Source organism: Epinephelus fuscoguttatus, linkage group LG12 (genome assembly GCF_011397635.1).
Source record: "Epinephelus fuscoguttatus linkage group LG12, E.fuscoguttatus.final_Chr_v1".
NCBI lineage: Eukaryota > Metazoa > Chordata > Actinopteri > Perciformes > Serranidae > Epinephelus > Epinephelus fuscoguttatus.
In genome coordinates, this window is record NC_064763.1 from 41,122,446 (window position 1) to 41,144,228 (window position 21,783).

Sequence of the window (21,783 nt, forward strand, 5' to 3'; positions counted from 1 at the left end):
ACCTTTACTCTTCTTCTTTGACCTTGACAGCAGTGAGGATCGTTCAAACACCTGCAAATTAAACAAGAATGACATCATGCAGAGGACACCAGTGCTGCTGAACACTTCTACTCCAGCTTATAACAAAAAATTTAGAATTCTCATTGACACAAGGGACTCACATGGTAGAGGGAGGCAGAGTCGGAGCTGGATGTGGACAGGGAGACTTCCATCTGGAGCGCAGGGACGAGCGTGTAATGGGTGGGGCTGCCTCCTCGCTCGGTCTTCCTCCTGTTCTGACTCAGGCTGCGCCCCAGCAAGAAGTCCTCCCCAGGGGTTTTATCTTCACTTGCAAAACGCATCAGGGAATTCTCTGCAGGGACACAACAGAGGCAAATTCAGTGCCACACACACTTGACGGAATTTAACTTCAGAAAATCTATAATTTACATACTAAATGCCCTGAACAGTTCCACCGAATGCATCTGAATCATAGTATGCTGCACCAATTTAGTAACCTCATTTGTCAGTTAAAGGTCCTATGAGTATGATTTAGAGGGATATATTGGCAGACATGGAATATAATATGATAAGTATATGTTCTTTAATCACCAGAAAATATAAATCCTCGGGGGTTTTTTAACCTTAGACTGAGCTATTCATATCAACATAGGGAGCAGTCTTCATCCACAGAATCTGTCATGTTGCACTGCAATGTTTATACAGTGGCCTAGAACAGACAAACCTAGCACTGGGTCTCAATAGGGCCTTTCGCGATTTCACATGGGCCACCGTAGTTAGCAGCCCCTCCGCGAGGAGCTGAACAGCATTGGAAAAACACTGAATTTTAATGTAAAACTGCTTTATTCAGTGTTTTTACCCGTTTAAATCACCAGGTCTGTTTGTTTCGGAGAGGAGGAGACCTCTGCGGATAATTCGGCTCCTGGTAAAAACCTCCTGAATGTCTGGATCTTCAGTTATTAGAGGAAAAAGGTGAGCTAAGATTAACAGGTGCAGGGCTAGCGGCCCATCTGCGACAAGCTGAGCAGCTTACAAGAAACAATGATTTTTAACATGGAACTGATTTATTCAGTGTTTTTACTAGTATAAATCACCTGGTCCGACCGTTGTGAATAATTTGGCTTCCGATCATAATCTCCTGAACCATAGACTGTATAATAAAAATGGATGACATGACAGCTTCCCAAAAGTGAAGCCAAAACATCTCATTCGCTCCCTGGTGGCTGGCTGCAGTACAGGTCATAAAGCCCGCCACCTCCCATGTTAGCAGATGCAACATGGGCCAAACTAAAACTCAAAGTACAAGTCAAATAAATTTTTCCCAAAGATGGTTGCTGTCATTTTCGGTAGTTCTTATCACGCTGATGTATATTCAGGTGTTCATTTTCTGATAAGCGTCATTGTAACTAGTAATCTGATGTTAACAAAAAGGGAAACTGAGGGCATAATTGCCAGATGTGTTTGCCAGTTGGTATGTTCACCATCAGTGGCGCTGCTCGTGATTGGTCAGACAGGTGAATGGGCAGGAACTCAATACTGGTAGAGATCGCTACTGCAAAGACTCTGGCTTCAAATGTTGTCACATAAGGGCAAGATGGCAGCAGTTGTTTCTGGGACATTTTGGCTTCATTTTTGTACAGTGGGCTAAGTCGAGGTGCGTCATCCATCTTTATTTCCGGCTGATGTCCTGAATAATCACCACTAAAAGAATCCTCAGGAGCTTGGCTCATGGGAGACGTTTCAGCTGGTTGAAATCTACAATCCTCACCACTAGATGCCACCAAGTGCTACACACTGCTGCTTTAACTTAAGTAATTTTGCATCTAGATTATGGATTTTAACCAAGTATTAGTTGCTACAACAGGAAATGTCACAAAACCGATCAAACCTTTATATAATCGACTGTAAGGCCAGTCAGTCGCCTTTAACGATCTCTCTGTCTGAGATCAGTGAATGCTGACACTTCAAAACACTACCTACAGATGAAGGCTGTTGTCAGGCAGGAAGCCCTCAAAACTTCCAAATACTGTCTCTTGTAGATAAATATAGCTCCAACACGTTTTTTTGAAAAGCCCAAAGGAGCAACATATCACCACCATCCCCAGAGGAAACAAACACATCACTCAAGTCTTTCTTTGAGACTGAAATAAAGCAATTCAGTCTCCTCCCACTCCATTTACCACCTAGCTCGACAGTCACCAACAAAATGTGAACATCTCAGGATATATTTCTACAGTTGCCAAAGCAACAGTGTACTTTTTATATCCAAACACAGAGAAACGGCAAAGCTGAGAGCGAGAAAGGGAGGGATGAAGAAGGGAAAAAAGGAGCAGTGATAGATTGTGAACACATGGAGGAGATCGAGGCACGAACTGATATCCAGCATGTTATCAGTTTTGACAGGCCAGCTCATCCTTCTACTTTTTGGCTGGGAGATCTGAGAGGGTGAGGATATTATGAGATATCCACCCACTCACCTCAGCTCCCTCTGTCCCTCTCTGTCTCCCTCCTTTCTCTTCCTCCCTTTCTTTTTCTCTCTCCCACTGCCTCCCACTCACCTCTCCTGCTCTCCCTCTTCAGCTTGGCCAGGTCTTCGTTGTCTCCCACCCAGTTGTATTCCACCGGCATTGAGATGGGCCTCAGCCTGCCTGCAGCAAGGAGGCGCACGGAACGTCAATATCACACAGCTGCCCACACACACATCAAACCACCGCAGACGTCTTAAAAAACATCTCAAAAGCATACAGACGTCACATTTGCAGGGTTTTGAGCTCTTGGCTCTCACGATTACAGCAGCACGTCCTCAGACGAGGCAGAGGCCTTACCATAGGTGGGAGTGCTCCCCCTGCGGACTGATGACACCTCTTGATTCTGGTCGTACTCGTAACAGTACAGTATAGAATCTTCCTCCACCAGAGGAAATCGCCGCCGACACTCCTGGTCCAGGTAGGAGTTTGGTGACTCAGATCCCTCTGCGACATGGCCATCTGATTGAGGATCGTCACCCGACAGATTTCCTTTGTCATCTCTATGGTAACGGGAAACAGGAGGTATTTTTATTGTCAGTAAAGACCCAGACTAAAATTAGACAAAAGAAACAATGCCGCCATCAGAATGTACTGTAAGGTGAAAACATCTTCACATGCAAACTGCCAAAATCAACCACAATTTTAGTTTAAAGGAAAAGGCCAGCGATATCCTATATCTTTGTAGTTGTCAACAAATCCCATAAAAAGCTCAGAACCAACAATGTGTTAGCCCATCTGTACTTTCCCACCTCTCCAGCCTGTCTGTGGCCCTCAGCCCCGAGCTCCTTCGTTAACAGTTAGAGGAGATTGCAGATATATACTAAATAATCCAGAAGTCATTAGTGTATTTGTTGGGGATTATTTTCTGCTGCAGATTAATACACATTTGGTGCTCTGGTGAGTGTTCACGGCACAGTGTATTTGGTGTATGTGTACTGACTCAAAATAAAATACAGTGTCCATATTTAGGGTCATAAAGGAAGATGTCATCCAATGCAGCTGTGTGACTCACGGATGTATTTATAATAGCTGAGCAGTTTATTGGGTTTCTTGGTCTTTTCATGGGATTTGTTGAAAGAATATTACCAGACCTTTCCTGGAGGTTACAGCAAGTGAAGCTATAGCCACACTGGCAGCGCAACACAGCGGCATTGGCGTGGAGAGGTGGGTGCTGAGAGTGCTGTGCACCCCCTGTTGAGAAGGGTTGCAACAACCCAGTCTGTAAATAGTTCGCTATTTTACCATAACTATCTGAATATTTGTTTTAAATTCTTACTGCAAAAGGTTCTTGTCAGAAAATAGAAAAGATGTTTAAAAAGCACAAATGTAATTAATTCATCCGATCCGAAGACAGTGCAGCCAACTTGGCGACCTTCTTGCTAGATGTAGTGACTCTTCAGACCCTCTTAACTGCTTGAAAAATATTTCACTCCCATGCATAAGTAATCACAGTCCACAGCTCTTCCGCTATCAGCGATTGGAAGTGTCAGAGCTCTCATGCCATTCAAATGTTTTGTTGAGGATTCTTCTACTGAATCTAATCCAGCAAAGTTTTAATGCTTCCATTAATGCGCAGTGACGTCACCAATATGCAAACAAGCACATGACGGCATCTGGCTACCTTTTGTGTGAGTTATTTCTGACTACTTTGATCTGAAAGGAGCTGGCAACACTGTCTGATGTGACAACAATCAGACAGTGTTGTCACCACGTCAAGTGAGGTAAAAGTGCAAAGGTCGGGGTCAGCTAAAGAGAGATTTGTCGTAGCAAGAGCGTGGCTAATCAATAGCGCTGACAGGCTGACAGTTATGAAGCTGCTTTTTAAATCCATATAATTAGGCCACTGGGACATGAGGGACTTCCATATGATTTGCCCAAGGGACATGACGTAAGTGGTTTCAGCAAAGCGACAACTGGATGATTGACACTATTTAAAATAACATATTAGGTATTATGGCACGTGCAGTTCACACAGAAATTGAGTCTGAAGCAATTAACATGTTTATTTCTGCGGTAGATTCGGGCATTTTAACATGGAGGTCTCAGGGGAGTGACTCGCTCCCAGAGCCAGCGTCAAGTGGCCATTTAAAGAACTGCAGTTGCTGGAACTGCCATGTTGACCTGCCCCTGAAGTTGCCATTTAAAATCACTGCTAGTGGTCAAAAACGCCACATAATAACTTTATTTAGTAAAGCAGGTACCACTGGTGAACTGTGTGTTTGATGTGTAAGTGTGTCTTCACCTGGGGGTGTAAGGCTCTGCTGGAGGAGGTGGGATGTAGAGGTCCTGCAGGGCACAGCTACTCCTCCTGGATGGAGTGCTTAAAGTGCTGGTAGGCGTGGCGACACTGCTGCTGGGGCTCTGAGGGAAGATTGGCTGTGTGTGAGTGAATGTGTGTGTATGTGCGAGCGTGTGCAAAAGAGAGAGAGACAGGCAGACAGGGAGAGAGAGAGGGAGAGGAACAGTTACAGAGATTGACACATAGAAAATTTGGAGTTCACAGCAGTCCAGTCAGTTAGTCAGTCAGGGACCATTTGTTCGGTTCAGGCTGTGCTGCTGAGCATCTCAAGCGTGAAATGAGCAGTGTACTGTACGTTTCTGATGCTCCAGTTCTAACTAGTGCGCACAAGAAGACGGGTCGGTGTGCAGTCTAGTTGTCCCTCTCATTCAGGTCAAGGAAAATCTGGTCATAGCCTACATAGTCTATTAAACAGTACATGGAGATGGATTGCTCCTTGTTTATTTGTGATGCCTCAGTGACAAAATATGTATCTAATATCTTTTTAATTATCTTCTTGTCACATTTATGATATCATAATAGGAAGCTGCAAAATCATCAGTTTAACATGAACAGTCAGAGAGATGTAATCCAATCACAAGACGCCTGTTTTGCAGTGATAAAACATGGACTTCCAAAAAACACTTGAGAGCCTGTTAAATGAGAACGAAGTGAAAATCTTTTAACAAAAGAATGCTAATTTGTCACTGCTCAAACTATGCTAATATGTTGCGTAACTCACAGCTGACTAATATCAGAGATGTATTATCGGGAGATGTGCTCCATCATAAGACCATTATGTGTGTCAGAGCTACTGCAGGGCCTCTACGGCACCATGTTCTTTTCAATAACTTAACAGACTATACCTTGACATTGTTAATTTTAGTCACATCTCAGAGCAGAAAACATTAGTTTCTATGTTCTTTTTTCCCCTTTTCTGTCCTCTAAAATGCCAGAAGGAGAGCAAATTCGATTTAGGTAGCAAAGAAGAAGAAGAATGAGGATGTGATGTGAAGGGGGAGGAGGCTGTGCAGGACTGTGCTTCAGGGCCTCAGGGGGGAGAAAACATTTTCTCTGGCCTAGGACTCAAAGAAAGGCTGGGCTACATTAATACACATCCCTCTCATTTCCACCCTTACTGGCTCAAACACACGATCCTAATAATATGGTTGGTTTGGCCGAAGTAGGACAACAGATGCCACTGAAATGTTGACTTGTGAATGGATGATGCTGGAGCTTTCGACCAATTAGTAGCAAGTTGTAGAATACAGTGCAAACCCCATTTAACAACTTACAGTGTTACAAAGCTAATGTGTGTTTCAGGGATCTTGTTTTAAATTGCATCCTACTGTAAAAGTGCCACTGTAATTTAACTCCATCTAAACTTTATATTCTTTATATTTATTTTCACTGATGTACTCATCTGGGATTTTGGTGTCTCGTGTCCAGAGTCTGTGAAGTCTTATTTTGAACAGACAGAAGCACAGAGACACACACGCACAAAGACATACCTACACACAAACAGGCATGCACAAACATATCTGTGGGGGATGAATGCAGTAATCATACTTGCAGAGCCAAAGGTTTCCATCTCATGTTCTTGAGCAAAGCAGGGGTTGATGTAAGCGTGCTCTGTGGGCGTTTCTTCAGCGTCAGGGTGACACCTGCAGGGTCCCCACGCAGCAAGTTCACCAAGTTCTTTAGCTGCCAGCCCACCTAGCAAACAACAACAGCGTGATGAGGGTTTCCACAACACACGGGCATCCCCGTGACTCAGACAACAGAAATGATAAGCTGATTTTTCAATGTGAAAACACAGTAAGTGGCTAGTATGGGGATTCAATATCTAGTTCGATTGCTTTTCCTAATGTTCTTCACCAATCAAAAATCAAATTGTCTAACCTTGACCTTACTGACTCTAATCTGTGCAAAGATTCCTCTACTGAAGGGTGTGATATCTGTGCTTTTCCCTAAAATCTGAGATCCAAATGTTCACCAAGCAAGCTCAATATGTCAATCACTATATCAACGGAAGAACAGACTGTGACACAACACCAGCAAAGAAATCTGAAACCTCCAGCACAGAACAGACTACAGAGAGCAGAGTTTGCATTAACGTAGTTAAAGTTTTGACAGCAAACATGGTAGAGAGGGCAGTTTTTTGGATGTAAACCTGATCCCTTGAGCTTCCTTCCACTATCTACCAAAAACCCAATCGTAACAGATGATACTGTATGTTTCACAATCACTAACACTGTGTCAGCCACTGCCAGTTAGCCTACAAGCTAACAGGCCAACAAACAACAACAACAAAAAAACAACACTTTCTACTAACCACTGATATGTCTGTTAGTTGCCTATTTCGGTGTACAACAGACTCCTCATCTAATGGTACACGTCCAAGGGCGCCTTTGGATGCTAGTAGTCCAGGCCCCCAGGAAATGCTCCAGGCTTTGAAGCCAATTTTCATAGTGGCCAAACAACTTCCGAGCCAATCACGTGATGCTATTGGGCCCAAAAAGTCTTTTTCCCCACTTACTTACATTATAATAGAGATGTCTGTAAATCTGTTGATAAATTTATTTTGAGTGTTACAATCCTTCAAAATGACTTGTTTAACTATCAGGATTTGATCCATTCAGTCAGATAACATTTGGAAAGTCTAGACGAGCCACAAGATAAAATTGTTTCATCCCCACTCAAGGTAGCGGAGCATTAAACCAGAGGTAGCTAGCTTGGCCGGTGGAGGTCTCTTTTGCACTTGCTTTATGGGCCCAATGATGCTGAAGCAGTGCCGAACGTCTGGGTAATTTTACTTCATAGTTTCTGGCCTCGTGCCACTGAGCAACGTCCACAGAAATGAACAGGGTCCTGCCTCCAACATTGTATCCAGGTCAGGTATAAGCCATGCAGATGCTGTACTGTTTTCGTTTTAGATCGACACTAGCCATGTTTCCATCAGCCTGTTTAGATGCACATCTAGAAGTATCGCATCGGAAAATTATGATGGAAATGCCAAAATTAGAATTAAAATCCTCTGATCCGCACAAACTATAATACGCTTGCTTTAGCCGGGTTTTGGTTGATTTGAAAAAAGAAAAGAAGCCAGCACTCACAAATGTCCTTTTGGTAAATTTAATAAACCAACTTGGGTGGCGTTACCAGAAACACAGACGTTTCGACAGAAAGTCTTCTTCAGTGTGTAACTCAGATTACGGAAGTGGCGTTTAAATACGCTAGAAGCAATCAGTGCAGGTGTGTGGAAAGACAATTTACACTTCCGCCATACAATATAGTGCCAACTCACAGGCAAAGAAAAACACAACAACAATACAACAATCTTAAACACATGTGTCACAGCTAAATAGCAGTAGATACACCGAAAATCGATATACATATGCATATGTATCTACTGCTTGTGGCTTTTGGCCGTGCACCTGTTGAGTGGATTTATTTTGAGAGTGCTTGCTTCTTTTCTACGTGATTTTGGTTGATTTGAAAAAATGTTGATTCGCAAAACGGGGATGGAAACAGTTATGTTCGAATTAAGTCTGACGTAGCGCACCTCTCTCCATGGTGATATCCACACTCCGGGTCGGGAAGGCGGTAATGCATTTACAAGCTGGATGCCAACCGCCAGAAAACGTAGAAGAAGAAGAAGAATGCGAGACTTGTTTGTTTCTGGTTCTGCAGAAAACTTGCACGAGTTCATAGTTTTCACCAAAGTCCGTACATTTAATAGAAACACACAGGATTCATATTGCTTTTAATGCACGTTTCACAATGATTCAAATCACTTTTGGATGGAAACATAGCTACTGGTGAGTTTAAAAGTTTTTGGGAGCTTCCAGAGGTGGCGAGTCATGCATGATGCCCCTGATTTGCATAAAGTAGCCTAGATTCAACATTAAATGCAAATGAGGAACAGAAGCTCTGCCTCTTCGAAATGCAATGCAGCCCTACCGGAATGCCTTGCATGGCAGCTCATGTAGACAATTAATGGGAAGGGTGGAAATGACAGATCCTGTGGTGATGTACCATGAGTCTGTGTCTGACTGAGGCTCAAACATGTACCGCTGAATCTCTCTAATGTTTCCTCTAACAGTAACGTTCGCCATCTTGATGCCTACTTCACAGGTCAACCAAGTGCGAGCAGCACTGGAGGAGGCACAGGCGAAACTTCCGCAAGAAGATTTCTCAGTAAGGGAGAAAGAGTAGATTTGCTTCCAGAGATATTTATTCCAGAGATTTCTATAATGTGAGAAACCATGTTACATAAAATGTTAGCATATTACTTAGAATGTGTCTGGAGAGGGACTTTAATACTTGGATGTTTCCTTTCACACGATTTGGGTGACTTTTTTATGCCTATCCCACTACTGTGCTGTTGTGGTCGTTATTTCAATAATTCATGTGGATCCTGATGGTTGGAAACTGCAGCAGAGCCTCTGAGGTTCGTGTTGATGAAGATGCTAAATACAAAGTTGGATGCCAAAGGGCATCTTGTACACCTCCCGTGATATCAATCTGCAGGAGCTGTCATGATGTGGTAAGCCCCGATGTTGTGTGTTACGAACAGCTGCATGCCTTGTAAATAGTCTTTAACCCAGTTTTGATGACATTTGGCACTAAAAACATCCCGCCCAGAGAAACACAGTCTGCAGCTGAACCAAATATGCCAGGTCCAGTTTGGGAAGGAAATATCCTCTCTTGCTTGGCTGACTGCACTGAGGTTCAGTACATCTCGCGTATTCCAAGCAGCATGAGAAACCGGGCATTTTTCAGGCACTGACCTAGCAATCACTTTGTTCCTTTCCAAGTAATTTTTCACCTTGACAGCCACTACACAGAAATTCTGCACACAGAAAGTGCATTAAAGAGACAGACAGGCTGAAACAGACACATAACTCCAAAGCTTGCTTTATTCTATGATAAAAAAGATTGTTTGGTTGTGTATAGCCGAAACAAATGTGTTTATTTAAAGCAGTGAAACCTGTGATTTTTTTTTTTTCAAATATCTACTGCTTTATCTTGGTTAATAAATGTTCTGCTGTGAGGTGTTCCTGATGATATGTCATGTCTCTGGTCTCTTCTTTTTGTTTCATTTTCTTCGGGGGATTCTGCTAACACTCTCCAGTGTTAAATTTATTGTCCTTTTTATGTGTTTGATGCCTTCCCTATTTATTGACCTGCACCAGAAATTCAATCTATTCTTGCTGCCTGGAGTTATTTATGTCTGACATGCTGTCTTTTTTTTTTATAGCCTTTCAACGCTGTGCTCAATAGCCCCAAATAATTTGCCATTTCTTCATTCTATTCTACATGTGTTATTATAACACTTTCAGAGTTAATCACAGTTTTTGCCTCAGAGGATTTTTCCCTCATTACTTTCCTTTGCCTCAGCAGCCATTGTTATGTCTGCTTCTTGTGGGAAGGGATGCTAAAATCCAGTGAACTTTGTTCTGTGTCTTACTGCTGGACTTCTCCCAGCTGCTGTCATTATAAATCCCTTAACTGTTTCAAGCATCTCTGTTTTTTATTTGGTATTTTTTTAACCTTGATGTTTGTTCTAGCATCTCTCAGGCCTGAAGACTGTTTTTATTTGTTCGACTGTTAATCCCCTTTTAGTCCTTTTCTCCTCTGGTTTCTAAAGTTGTTGTAAAAAGAGATGGTGCAAGGAATTCTGGGCCACTACAGACACATCCAGTTCAATGCAGCATCGCCTTGTATCTCCAAAGGTTTCATCGTGGCTAATGCCCCCCCTAATGGGATGCTCATGAACAATCACCCACCATGAATTCATTCTCAACTCTGGGCCACACTAAATTAAATGTATTATGATTGACAGTGCAGTTCTGGATCAGCACACACGTCAACTGAGTTTACATATTGCCATCACCCACTTAAGCTGTCAAACTCACTCAGCTGCTGCTCATTTCCGGAACAACACAACAAGACATCTTTCCATCAACACCACCTCCCCTGCATCCACCTGCAAACTTTGTCCTAGTTCCATGTACTAATAATATACAGTAAATACAGCATCATAATCTTCACTTTGTACTGTTTTTTCCAGCTGGTACATGAGAAATGAACAAACATTAATAAACATTAGATGATAAGACATGTCCATCAAGCTGCAAATTTAAAGCACCGCTGCCAATCAGTCCAGGAAAGCAAAATGCGTCATGAAATGTAAAGCTGTAATTACTTACATTAATCAAGACCCTGCTACTGTGCATGGATGGCCGACTGACTTATCATGGAAGGAGCTCTTTACCAGTGGTTCCCTTTTTCCTTCAGGGATCCCTTTTTTTAATCACTGAGTAAACTGACAACCCCTGAGTAAGTTACATGGACATTTCATAATTTACTAAATGCATAACAACAACAGCACAGACACTGATAAACTGTACAATTGATCTAAAAAAAATAAATATGTGTTTTCTGTTGTTGTTGTTTCTTAACAATCATAAATACTTGTACTGAATAGGCTCCATTTCTAACAAGTTAAGTGTTGTCTTTCCTCACGTCACCCTGATGCTTGGCCATTGCTCTAGTAGCTCTTTGGTTGTTTTAACTGTATTCTTTTCGAATGAAGGACAGGACTGTTTAGCAGAGACGGAAGACTATGTGACTACGGCCTGTGTTCATGTCTTCATCGTACGCCCATCCTGTGACCTTTTAAATGAATGTCTTGACTAATAATCTAAACTTTAAAATAACAGCTTTATTTAGTTTTCTTTTGAGGAAAGGATGAAATGCTGAGATACAGGCCTACTGTGAATTTACTGTAAAGTCTTCCTAAACCCCTTAAAATCAAGAAGGCCTGGCAACCCCTAGAGGAGTTGGGAACCAGTGCTCCATAAGACACTCAGGGCTGAATTCACAAAAGGATTGCGTGGCTTTTGCGGCCGCTAAACCGGTAAAAAAGGAGCAAACACATACGGTCTAATTCACAAAGCACGCGCAGAGGGTGAAATGCTCCACTAACTGCGCTGCCAAGCAGATCGTGTCTTGGTGCTCCGGTGTTATTTGCACGTATTTAAATGAGGTAATATCCATATATTTGGTGGAAAAATTGCCCCTTTCTATGTAAATGAGCCTCATTGATAAACAACGTCTAATTCACTAACACCAGCGCTAATAGCCACACGCAGTTTGAGTGAAGTAAATAACGTCTTTAGAAAGCTGGTGCAAACTGGGCGCTCCTCTGTGGAAGCCTCTCGCCCAGACTTTCCAGTGATCGTGGCAGCAGTGATCGTCTGTTAAATCAGTCTGTAAATAATATTTTGACATTATTATTATAATCATTATTACTTTAATGGCATCTGAAGATACTGATGCATTGAACAGGTGACAGTCTGCGGTCGTTCTCAAAACGCACTTCTGTCACGCACTTCAAAAGCAACTTTCAATAATTTATTTTACGAAACAGGGGAAACAAACGTGAACAAAAACGGTTCCATAATTCATATTAAATTCAAAAGATAACGAAAAAACAGCTACAAGTGAGAGGGAATAGTGATAAAGTGGTCAAACTGGGTCAAATCCACAGCCTCAACCCATCCCACACTGTTAGACTGACTCACCAGCAGACATCACTACATGAGGGTATACAGTATTCAGTACTTTGCCAAACAAAGTCTGCCATTGTTCTGCCACGGTGTTCTTGGCGCAAAGCCAGCATTTATACTTTGCCATGTGTGGCTTATTGCAATCAGGGGCAAACTGCACTCAGCTGCCAAACTTTGTGGGCGTATTTGCGCTGGTATATCATTAGCGCAATATCCTTTGTGAATAGGACGTTAAGACGGAGCAAACTGCGGGTGCAAGTGAAGTGCAATTCAAGGTGCTATCAGCGGCTGCAGTTCATTCTTTGTGAATTCGGCCCTCAGAGCATTATTAAAGTGGCAAACAGTTAATGGTTATGTTAAGCTATAGTGGAGCAATGGCGTCCTGGGCAAAGAATAAAGTCACATGACCTCTGTGTGTGTTGTAATCTGAGCTTCTCTGTTCTGTTAGGACATGTGAGCATCCCACTGGCTAACTAATCACCACCGCTCTGCACTGCTCTCATATGGTGGTTGCCACTGATATCAGGTCAGCGTCATCGTGGAAGCATGGCGCCCACCTTCGCCTGGTTAACACTGTTAGTTCTGTCAGCGCTGCTGCTGTTGTCAACACTGCTTGTGGTTTTAGTACCACTAGCTGCTAGCCACTGGTTGCAGACAACCTGAATCAGACTCTGAATCTTTGAGTCTGTGTAGACCTGGTATTAATTTGTGTTTCGAGATCCGAACACAAATGGACAGCTGAGACACATTGCTGTTGACACCTGTGCCTATCATACGTCTCCAGCAGACCCCTCGTGCTCACATTTTATTACATGCACAGTTATTGCACACACACACTTTTGCTAGCTGCACTGTAGCATGCTCGCTAGCCATGTATGTGGTTGTGCCAGTATCGCTGTCAGCAGAGTTCAGCACATCTCCTTCAAACAGGGCAACACGAGTGATGATAAGTGACACTTTGTCTAACTGCGCACTGTCGCCAAAACAGCAACCATGTCTTGCACTGCTGATGTAGTCTGAGTGGGCGGAAGTTTGCTGCAGAGATCAGCCTCTCATTGGGCGGAATGAGCCACCCGCTTAAGTCCTGCCACCTCCGGTTGTGTAGCAGTTTACAACCGTTTTCAACACGTCCTTTACTAACTTTTGCGGTGTTTGATCTTGCGGGGATGTAGCCATTTTTCTGCCGTGGTTCGCGTCCTGTAGGTGATATTTTTGTGGGCGTGTTACACCAAAACCTGTTTCCCCCCGGCAATATTTTTGCAAGTGCACCGTTGCTGTGGCACCGCCCAGAATGATTGTGATTGGTTGAAAGAAGTACAAGCAGCCGGGGCGTTTTTTTCTCCAATCTCACAGTGAGAGTCGGCCCAGCCAGACCTTTCTTTTCTTGAGAAAGGTCTGGTGAGCGAGACTACTGCTGATGTAGTCTTCACATCAGGATGCAATATTGTGTGGTCTAACGCGTTACAGACCACCTGGGCGAGTGGTCTGAGTGATCGGATCACAATTCGTCTTGGGGGTCGACTTGTCTTTAGCGCTGTCCACTTGTAAACAGATCATCCAAAATACATTAAAACCAGGTTTAAACAGGCTTACAGAGAGACTCTATATGTTGTATACAGCTCCTTTAACATTATTAATTACATATGTGCTTCGTCTGCGATGACAGGTTAAACTATCTGCCATAAAAAGGTCTGTTGGGATACAGTCTAATTCTTTTGGTTCCCCATGAGGAGCATGCACTGACACCTCCCTGCTCTCACTTTTTGTCAGCCTTTAAACTCCGCTTCACAGTGAGATGAAAGAGTCTTGACATCTAAATCAACTCTGTGTTTGCACTTATTCTCTTTAAAAAATGGCTGCATTCAGTGGGTGAGTTGACTGACTGAAATGAACCTGACTTGAGCTGTGTAATTACCATACGTCTTGCTGTTGCACACACAAGTAGCAATTATTTTAGACAAAGGCTGCTATATTTAAATTGTGCACCACTGGAAGTTTTTGCTTTCATTTCCACTTGATTCATACAATGCTATGTGCGACAGCAACAGACACTTTGTGCAGTTTTGTCTCTTGGCAAAAAACAGTGAAAGGCCAATTATTTCTGCTGGTTATTGCTCTGCTCAGGTTGAAGTCGGGCACAGCTGACAATGATGTGAGGTCTCCAAACACCTTTACAGTCATGGAATGTAACTAAGTACATTTACTCATGTACTGTTCTTAAGTACAATTTTAAGGTACACGTACTTAACTTGAGGATAACTTAACTTCTACTTGCAATTGAGTATTTGGGGCGGCAGTAGCTCAGTCCGTGGGGACTCGGTTTGGAAACCAGAGGGCTGCCGTTTCAAGTCCCTGTTTGCACCAAACAGAGGGTATGGATTGGTAGCTGGAGAGGTGCCAGTTTATGCTTTTGGGCACTGCCGAGGTGCCCTTAAGCAAGGTACAGATCTTTCAACTGCTCAGGGCACCTGTCAATGGACAGCCCCCTCTTGCTCTGACATCTCTCCATTAATGCACGTGTATAGGTCGTGCATGTCTTTGCTACAGGCCTGTGTGTGTGTAATCTGTAAAATAACAGAGTGAAAAAATTTAATTTCCCTTTGAGGGACCAATAAAGGAATGCTTTCTTTCTTTTCTTTCTTATTACTTTTGCTTAAGTAAAAGATCTGAGCACTTCTTCCACCACTGCCCCTTTGCCAAGATAAGAAGGATCAGGATTCCCTGGTGGTCGAGGGATTTAAGGCGACGACCATGAATTGCAACATCCCTAACCAAGGACCTGTGTTGTGTGCCATTCCCCGTCCCTCTTTTCTGTTTCCTGTCACCTCTCTACTGTGTATCATAAATTCCCTAGTAATTACCACCCTCAAAAAAAAGGAGAACAAAAGGCAGTTTAACAGTTGATAAAAGAGGGTAATGTCAGTCAAGCACTGTCTATACATGGTCACACTGTCCTGAACAAAGGTCTAATTATAAAGTCAGCTGTGTGGACGCATCATAGGTGTCTCGCAGTTCAAACACTACCAACAGTAATCACACTGAAAATGGTGGTTCCTGTCCACAGCTTGTTAAGGGCCCAAAGCAAGTACCTCCTGATCGACTGAAGTGCTCTTGTGAGCACAAGTTCAACATTTCAACTGACCATCTGACTGACCCTGTGACGGCAAAAGACACATATCCATCCAGCCAGAGTAAAACATCCACATCCTCAAAAACTACCTACAAGAGGCACTACAGCCAGCCACTTATACAAAAACAGGTCCAGCAGTGCTGGGGCGTTAACTGTGGAAGTACTGCAACACAGATATGAATGTGAATAACGGAGCCACATACACATTCACAACACAGCACAGCACAGGTACATCTTTATGTACAAAACACGCACGGATGAATTAAACAGACATTTGCATAAAGGATCTACAAATGCAGAACGCACATAAAAGAATCATATGCAAATCCAGACAGCAAATATAAGAAACACATTCAAGAAGTCGGTGGTCTTACCACTGTCTGATGATTGACCTGAATGACTTCATCTCCAGCATGGATTTTCTTACAGCGATCAGCCAGGGACTGATGGATAGACAGAGAGGTCAGAGCAGTCATTAACTGCAGCTCCATGACTGAGCTCACTATGATACAGCACCTCATTCTACAAGTGAATGAGCAGGGAGGTTGAAATCTAAATAGGTGAACACAAAGAGGCTTGTACTTACCCCCTCTGTTGTCCCGGTGATTACATGCAGACCATCATATGTTGATTTGATATACATGCCCTGAGGGGAGATAGCAGGAATATAAATGACTACATTTTAAAGCAAACTCTAACATACGGCTCCCCTAACACAATGCATCTTGACTCAGCCACACAGCCATTTGCAGAACAGACCAGGGTCACTGCATATTTGCAAATCATAGCATTTGTTTAATCTGCTCGGAGTGAAAAATGGGTAGGAGTTTGGATTTATCTCAACTTTTTCACAAAGCAGTGAAAGACATGAGAGTTTTTTATACTGAGCTCAGATTTGCCGCATCGGGCAAATGTTAAAATAACTACAAGAAGCTCCTTAAATATCACATTGGTGTGTGTTTTCAAACATGCACGACACAATCTGAATTAATGTCCTGTAGGGAGTATCACTCAAATGCTTCTTCGAGCAGACTGAATCAAACACGGAGGATTATTCATCTGCAAATACCGTGCGTCTGTTGCAGAAAAGCTACGTTTTTACTGAAAGGGGTCTAAAGGGCATTACATAGACACACACACCCAGACACACAGTCGCACACAGATGCACATGAGTACACATGTACATTCACACGCAAACACACACACTTGCGTGGATACACAGAAGCAGCATGCCAGTCTTCAAGATGAGTGTAAGAGATTTATTTTTAGGCCACTTGGCCCACTGTTGTGTTCAGGTTTCACTGAACGGATGAGAGAACTTCCATGTCCCCTGCTAGCATTTGTGTGGGGGTGGGGCTTTTATTGTGGCCCCAAGCAGGGCACTTGTGCCTGAGTGTAGGTCAGCGCGAAGATGGAGTCCAACGAAGTGCTACTGGTCATACAGTGGCAGCAGAAGTAAATGTCTTCTCTGCTAATAAACACAGTATCTACACTTTGTCCCCAAAGTAAGTGCATACTGTCATTTGTTGCATATCATCTGCAAATGTAAGCACGTTGTGTTTTGTTCATTTTGGACAACATGTTCTTTTTATGTTGCTTTTAATCAGCTGACTCACATGCCCACGAGCTCAGCAAAGCCCAGTTTTGGGACAGCTACAGTGACCTCCATTAGACACTGGACAGTACAGCAGCAGGCAGTTTTTATGCTTTACTTCAATATTCGTAATATCTGAAATGTAAGATGATGGTACGACTCCTGTTTAAAGTGTCAGTTTAAAAATTCAACAGCCACTTGTCTTTCCGAATAACATGCCTGATGCTCTCTTTGTATTAACCCCAGTAATAACAGTTTACTGCAATTTTTGAGGTTAAGATCTGGATATTTCTGATATGTCAAAACCTGTGCCATAAAACCCACACTATTTGTCTGGCTTGATATTACAAGAGGCAAATGAAAAATATCACCCATTCTAGAGAACTGGGACGGATCATGTCCTACCAAAAAAAAGCCTTAAAATTATAATTTATCAACACACTTATTTTTGTTTTGGGTGTGAAATACATTTTTTAAAGGACTTGTTTATATGAAATAAATATTATTAATTATTTATTTTTATCTGCTTTCATGTTTTTACTTCTAAACTTGCCCTGTGCCAGAAAATACCCCTGTCCCAGACATGAGTTCACAACTTTAAACAATTAAAACATTCTTCAAAATCTAAAACTAATGATACACACTGATAACACTGATATAAAAATATACTATTATATATTATCTTTGTTTTAAAATATATTTTTATGAAAATGTTGGCCCTTTAATGATGTGTCCAAGATTTTTGTCAACTCTGTAAGATTATTACAAAGACATAATTCAATCAGGCATAGAAGGGGTTAGCTACATCCTGAGGACTCCTATCTCACTTCCTGGTTTCCAAAAAGGCAGGAATGCTGCTCAAGCACCGGTAAGCTTTTTTATTTTTTGATAAATTCATTAAATAATATTGCACTGTAGCCCGTCTTAATAAAAACTAAATAAGAATTATAGTTTAAAACTGAGTATTTTGATCAGCATTAAACACGAGGTTGAAAAATAAAATGACCACTTATTATGATTGCAGAGAAATTACTTTTTGTCAACTCCATCAGATCTTACCTCTGACATCCATCATGTCTGCTAATCAAGAAAAAAGTTAAATCACTGGGAGGTTGGCCTGTTACAATGTTTAATAGTCAGGACTTTGATCTGTAAGAAATATAAAGTTTCCAAGCCTAATTAAAGAGTAAAAAAATAATAAATAAATATATACATAAGGCTTTGTCCCAACTCTCAAGAATGGGTTAAATATGTTTTTAAATACTATTTGGGTCAACCAACCCCTCATGTAAATATCCCATGTGCTTGGTCGCGGCCCAAAACACCTACAGAAGAAAGAGTTAAACAGCTAACTGGAAGAAAGAACTCAAGCAATGTTAGTATTCGTGACTCAGCAACTGCACTAACTATTTTTGCAGTGAGTGAGATGCATGCTGCAAGATAATTTGCACATGCCGTATTTGAATCGAAAGTCAATATGCTGTCAAAAGTCATGCTGTTGTCATTTCTGTAATTAGTGGCTTTCACCATCATCCAGCATTATTAGTTACAAGTAGTTTTGTACTTTACTTTTTTTGGTAGCTTTTTCCTGTGTTCACTTCATCAAACCTAGAAAACAATTCCACATCTTGATATCTTAAGAATATTAAACTGTACTCAACTGTAATGAAAGTATAAAGCCTGCCTGTGTGCAGACGCCACATGTGTGGTGGGTATTCAGCTTGCATGCTTCATACATGTTGTTGCGTTTGTTATGACAGAGAGTGTGTGCAGTGTGATGCTGGTAGAGTTGTTTTATTAGTTATGTGTATAACATTTTAATTTCTAGGCTGCTAAATTAAATACATGCTGCCAAAACAGGCAATACCTATGTTATGACGTTTTCTACAATCTTAAAGCCCCTACAAGGAACTCAACATTCATTTTGAGTTGATGTTGGCGACCCTGTGGACAAAAGCCGTAGTGTTTTGCCGGAATGAAGCCTACATTTCCCATGAGCTCTAGCGCGTATTGTCGTAAAGACGCTTACCTGGCTCGCGCATGTGTTTGTTTTGGGGATGAATGAAACAACAAGACGGGAAAACTTTGCCTCCGCTCCTATCGGGGATCCCAGCTCACCTCTGCCGCGCCCCAGCTCCACCTCTCTGGCGTAAGCGCCACCACCACCGCGGTAAACGCAGCGGTCGGCTAGTAAGGCTGAAGGCCTGTTTGGCGAGCACTTCCACTGCTTCTTGGACTGTGTATGGAGCGGTGCCTCGCCTCTTTATTTCTCGACACTCGCTGGACCCTGTCGACGCCTGGCTGGTACCTGTCGTCGGCCCGGATGAGGTGTTCCAGCCCCGCGGCCCCTGCTCTCCTCGTGGTGCGCAACCTGCGGCCTCTGTGTGTGGCTCCCCGGACAGCTAACGCCGTGGACCCGCCGGCTCCTGCCAGGATTGGGCTGGTAAATGCTAGATCGCTAGCGAACAAAACGTTTATCCTGAAGGACTTCCTGACTTCCCGAGGATTGGATTTTCTCTGTGTGACTGAGACGTGGCTGACTGTTGGTGAGTCCAGTGCTTTCACAGAACTTTTACCCGATGATTGCTGCTATTTTAACTCCCCGCGGATGTCGGGTCGAGGAGGAGGAATAGCGACTATTTATAAGAGTCACTATAAATGTAAGCAGCTAGGTAAGATGACGTGTGCCGTCTGAGTGCCGTAAATCGTTTCGTCCTGGAAGCAACCTGGGGCGGACCCGGAGACAGTTTCCTAAAGGTGTGGATATACACTATATAGAAATAGCTTATCTTCACACCAATGGTCTCATTTGCTGTTGTAGGTCACGCACAGACATCAGCAGAAACCAGAGACGTTTGCATATCCAGTTAAAAGTTCCTTGTAGCGGCTTTAATTTCTTATGTGGAAACTACCAGCATATTTAATACAAACAGAGCACCTAGGGTGTAAGTTTTGTTTCAATATTGAGGGGGCCACATGATATGGGGGCTTTGGGGTCCTCTGCAAGAACATTTTTTTGCATTCTGATGAATATTTATGCAAAGATTTGTGCCTTTGCTGCTGAATATATGGTGTAAATGTCTTTAATTTTGTCAAAATAAAAGTATTCACTTATGCAGTGCACACTACCATTAACAGACCATGGGAAAGTAATTACATTCCTTTGTAGCATTTTCTTTATTTGGATACAACCTAGTAAGAATCAGGCTTTCCAGTATTATGGCTGAAAATATATATTACTCACTAAGTACACATTATTATATTAGCTTCTCAAGTCATAAGCCAGTACTTATATAAATAAACATCTTACAACCTACACCAACACAATTGCTTTTAATCTTAATTACTAAATTCTCAGCTATAGCATATACTATACTTCCTACTGCTGGGTAATTGTGTAGTTATGTCTTGCAATTGCTACGTAATTAAGTAGCCTGTAATTCACACAGAGCCCAGATCCTCTAATGACAGAATGGGTAGGATGACCAATGAGAAACTGGACCTTAAAGTCTGACTGAGTGTTAGTCTTACCAGTCCTTCAGTAGATTTTATGTTGGCCAGCTGCACAACCTCCAAATGTGCAGCCTGAGACACCATGGGATCCGAGGACAGGGAGATGATGTGGTCGCACACTTCAGATAGAGTTTTACACTGTGGAGGACACATCAGGGATGAGTACAATCTTAAAATGTGCACATTATTGCTTCATTTACATCCGATCCAGTGTGATAACGTCTGCAACTCACCACATGAAGGATTTTGTTTTCCGTTTCGTACACAGAGCAGTCCTGGGGAACATTCAGAGAGCACTGTTACCTCAAGAGAATGTGTCAAAATGGAGTTATTATTGGCATTTCGGCTGTAGGTGGATATAAGCAAAAACCGAGCAGCTTGGCACCTATAACCCCCAGCACTCCCACACAGGCATGCACAAACACAAAACAAATGAATCACCATTGCGGAGGCATGTCTCTCTCTCTTTTTCACTCTGCCAGTCTTCCTCTCTCGGCCTTCAACTCTCTCCCTCTCGCCCTCTTTCACTCCCACCTTCAATTTTTCCCACTTACATTTTTCTCTTAACTCCATATAAACATTATCCTCCATAGAGACCGTCCTAAAACCTATTAAGCATCGGTGCTGTCATTATTTACTGATCTTTCAGGGTCGTACGGGCTGGCTGTGCTCGTCATCATGTACAGGCCAAAGACAAATAACACTGATATTAAAATCTAATCTGTAATGAGTTCCTAACGTTTCATCTGATCTGCAGTCTCTTTAGTTTTGAAAATATCTGAACTTGTATTTCAGCTGTAGCTGAATGAGGCAATGCTGTGCTACATGTCAGCATATCTGACAGATGAAAAACACGTTCTGAAGGCTTTTTTCATAGCCAGCTAAAATATATATTTCTTAAAAGCGCTGACAGTTGTAATTTATAAAACAAGAACATTTGTGCATAAACACAAAGAAGTTCTCTTTCTCTTATCAGTGATTAGCTGATCTGAAGTAGCTATATAAAGGTATTAAATTAAAGACATTTTAACAGTACTTTGTTGTGCTTCGTATATATCTTCTGTTGTTTAAACCTTAATTTTAACTCATGTTTGAAGAGAGGAGCTGTGTTCTGTGTATACAAGGAATTAAGTGAGATGCTGCCTCAGTTTTTCTCCGTATCA

The 21,783-nt window shown here is 42.3% G+C and overlaps 1 protein-coding gene across 7 annotated transcripts in view; it reads right to left on the reverse strand.

Annotated features, from left to right (window-relative positions):
• LOC125898124 (connector enhancer of kinase suppressor of ras 2-like) overlaps positions 1-21,783 on the reverse strand; it is a 46,725-nt gene that overhangs the window by 11,722 nt on the left and 13,220 nt on the right. For 2 of the 7 annotated variants that reach the window (XM_049591802.1, XM_049591804.1), the window contains exons 5-14: positions 20,854-20,895; positions 20,639-20,758; positions 16,100-16,159; positions 15,888-15,956; positions 6,376-6,522; positions 4,771-4,889; positions 2,826-3,028; positions 2,559-2,648; positions 162-352; positions 3-51 (exon numbers count right to left, since the gene is read on the reverse strand). In XM_049591802.1, coding sequence (XP_049447759.1) covers positions 3-51; positions 162-352; positions 2,559-2,648; positions 2,826-3,028; positions 4,771-4,889; positions 6,376-6,522; positions 15,888-15,956; positions 16,100-16,159; positions 20,639-20,758; positions 20,854-20,895 — 1,090 coding nt within the window. Of the gene's footprint in view, positions 1-2; positions 52-161; positions 353-2,558; positions 2,649-2,825; positions 3,029-4,770; positions 4,905-6,375; positions 6,523-15,887; positions 15,957-16,099; positions 16,160-20,638; positions 20,759-20,853; positions 20,896-21,783 lie in introns of all 7 variants that reach the window. The other 5 variants (XM_049591800.1, XM_049591803.1, XM_049591805.1 and 2 more) reach the window with 3 other exon arrangements.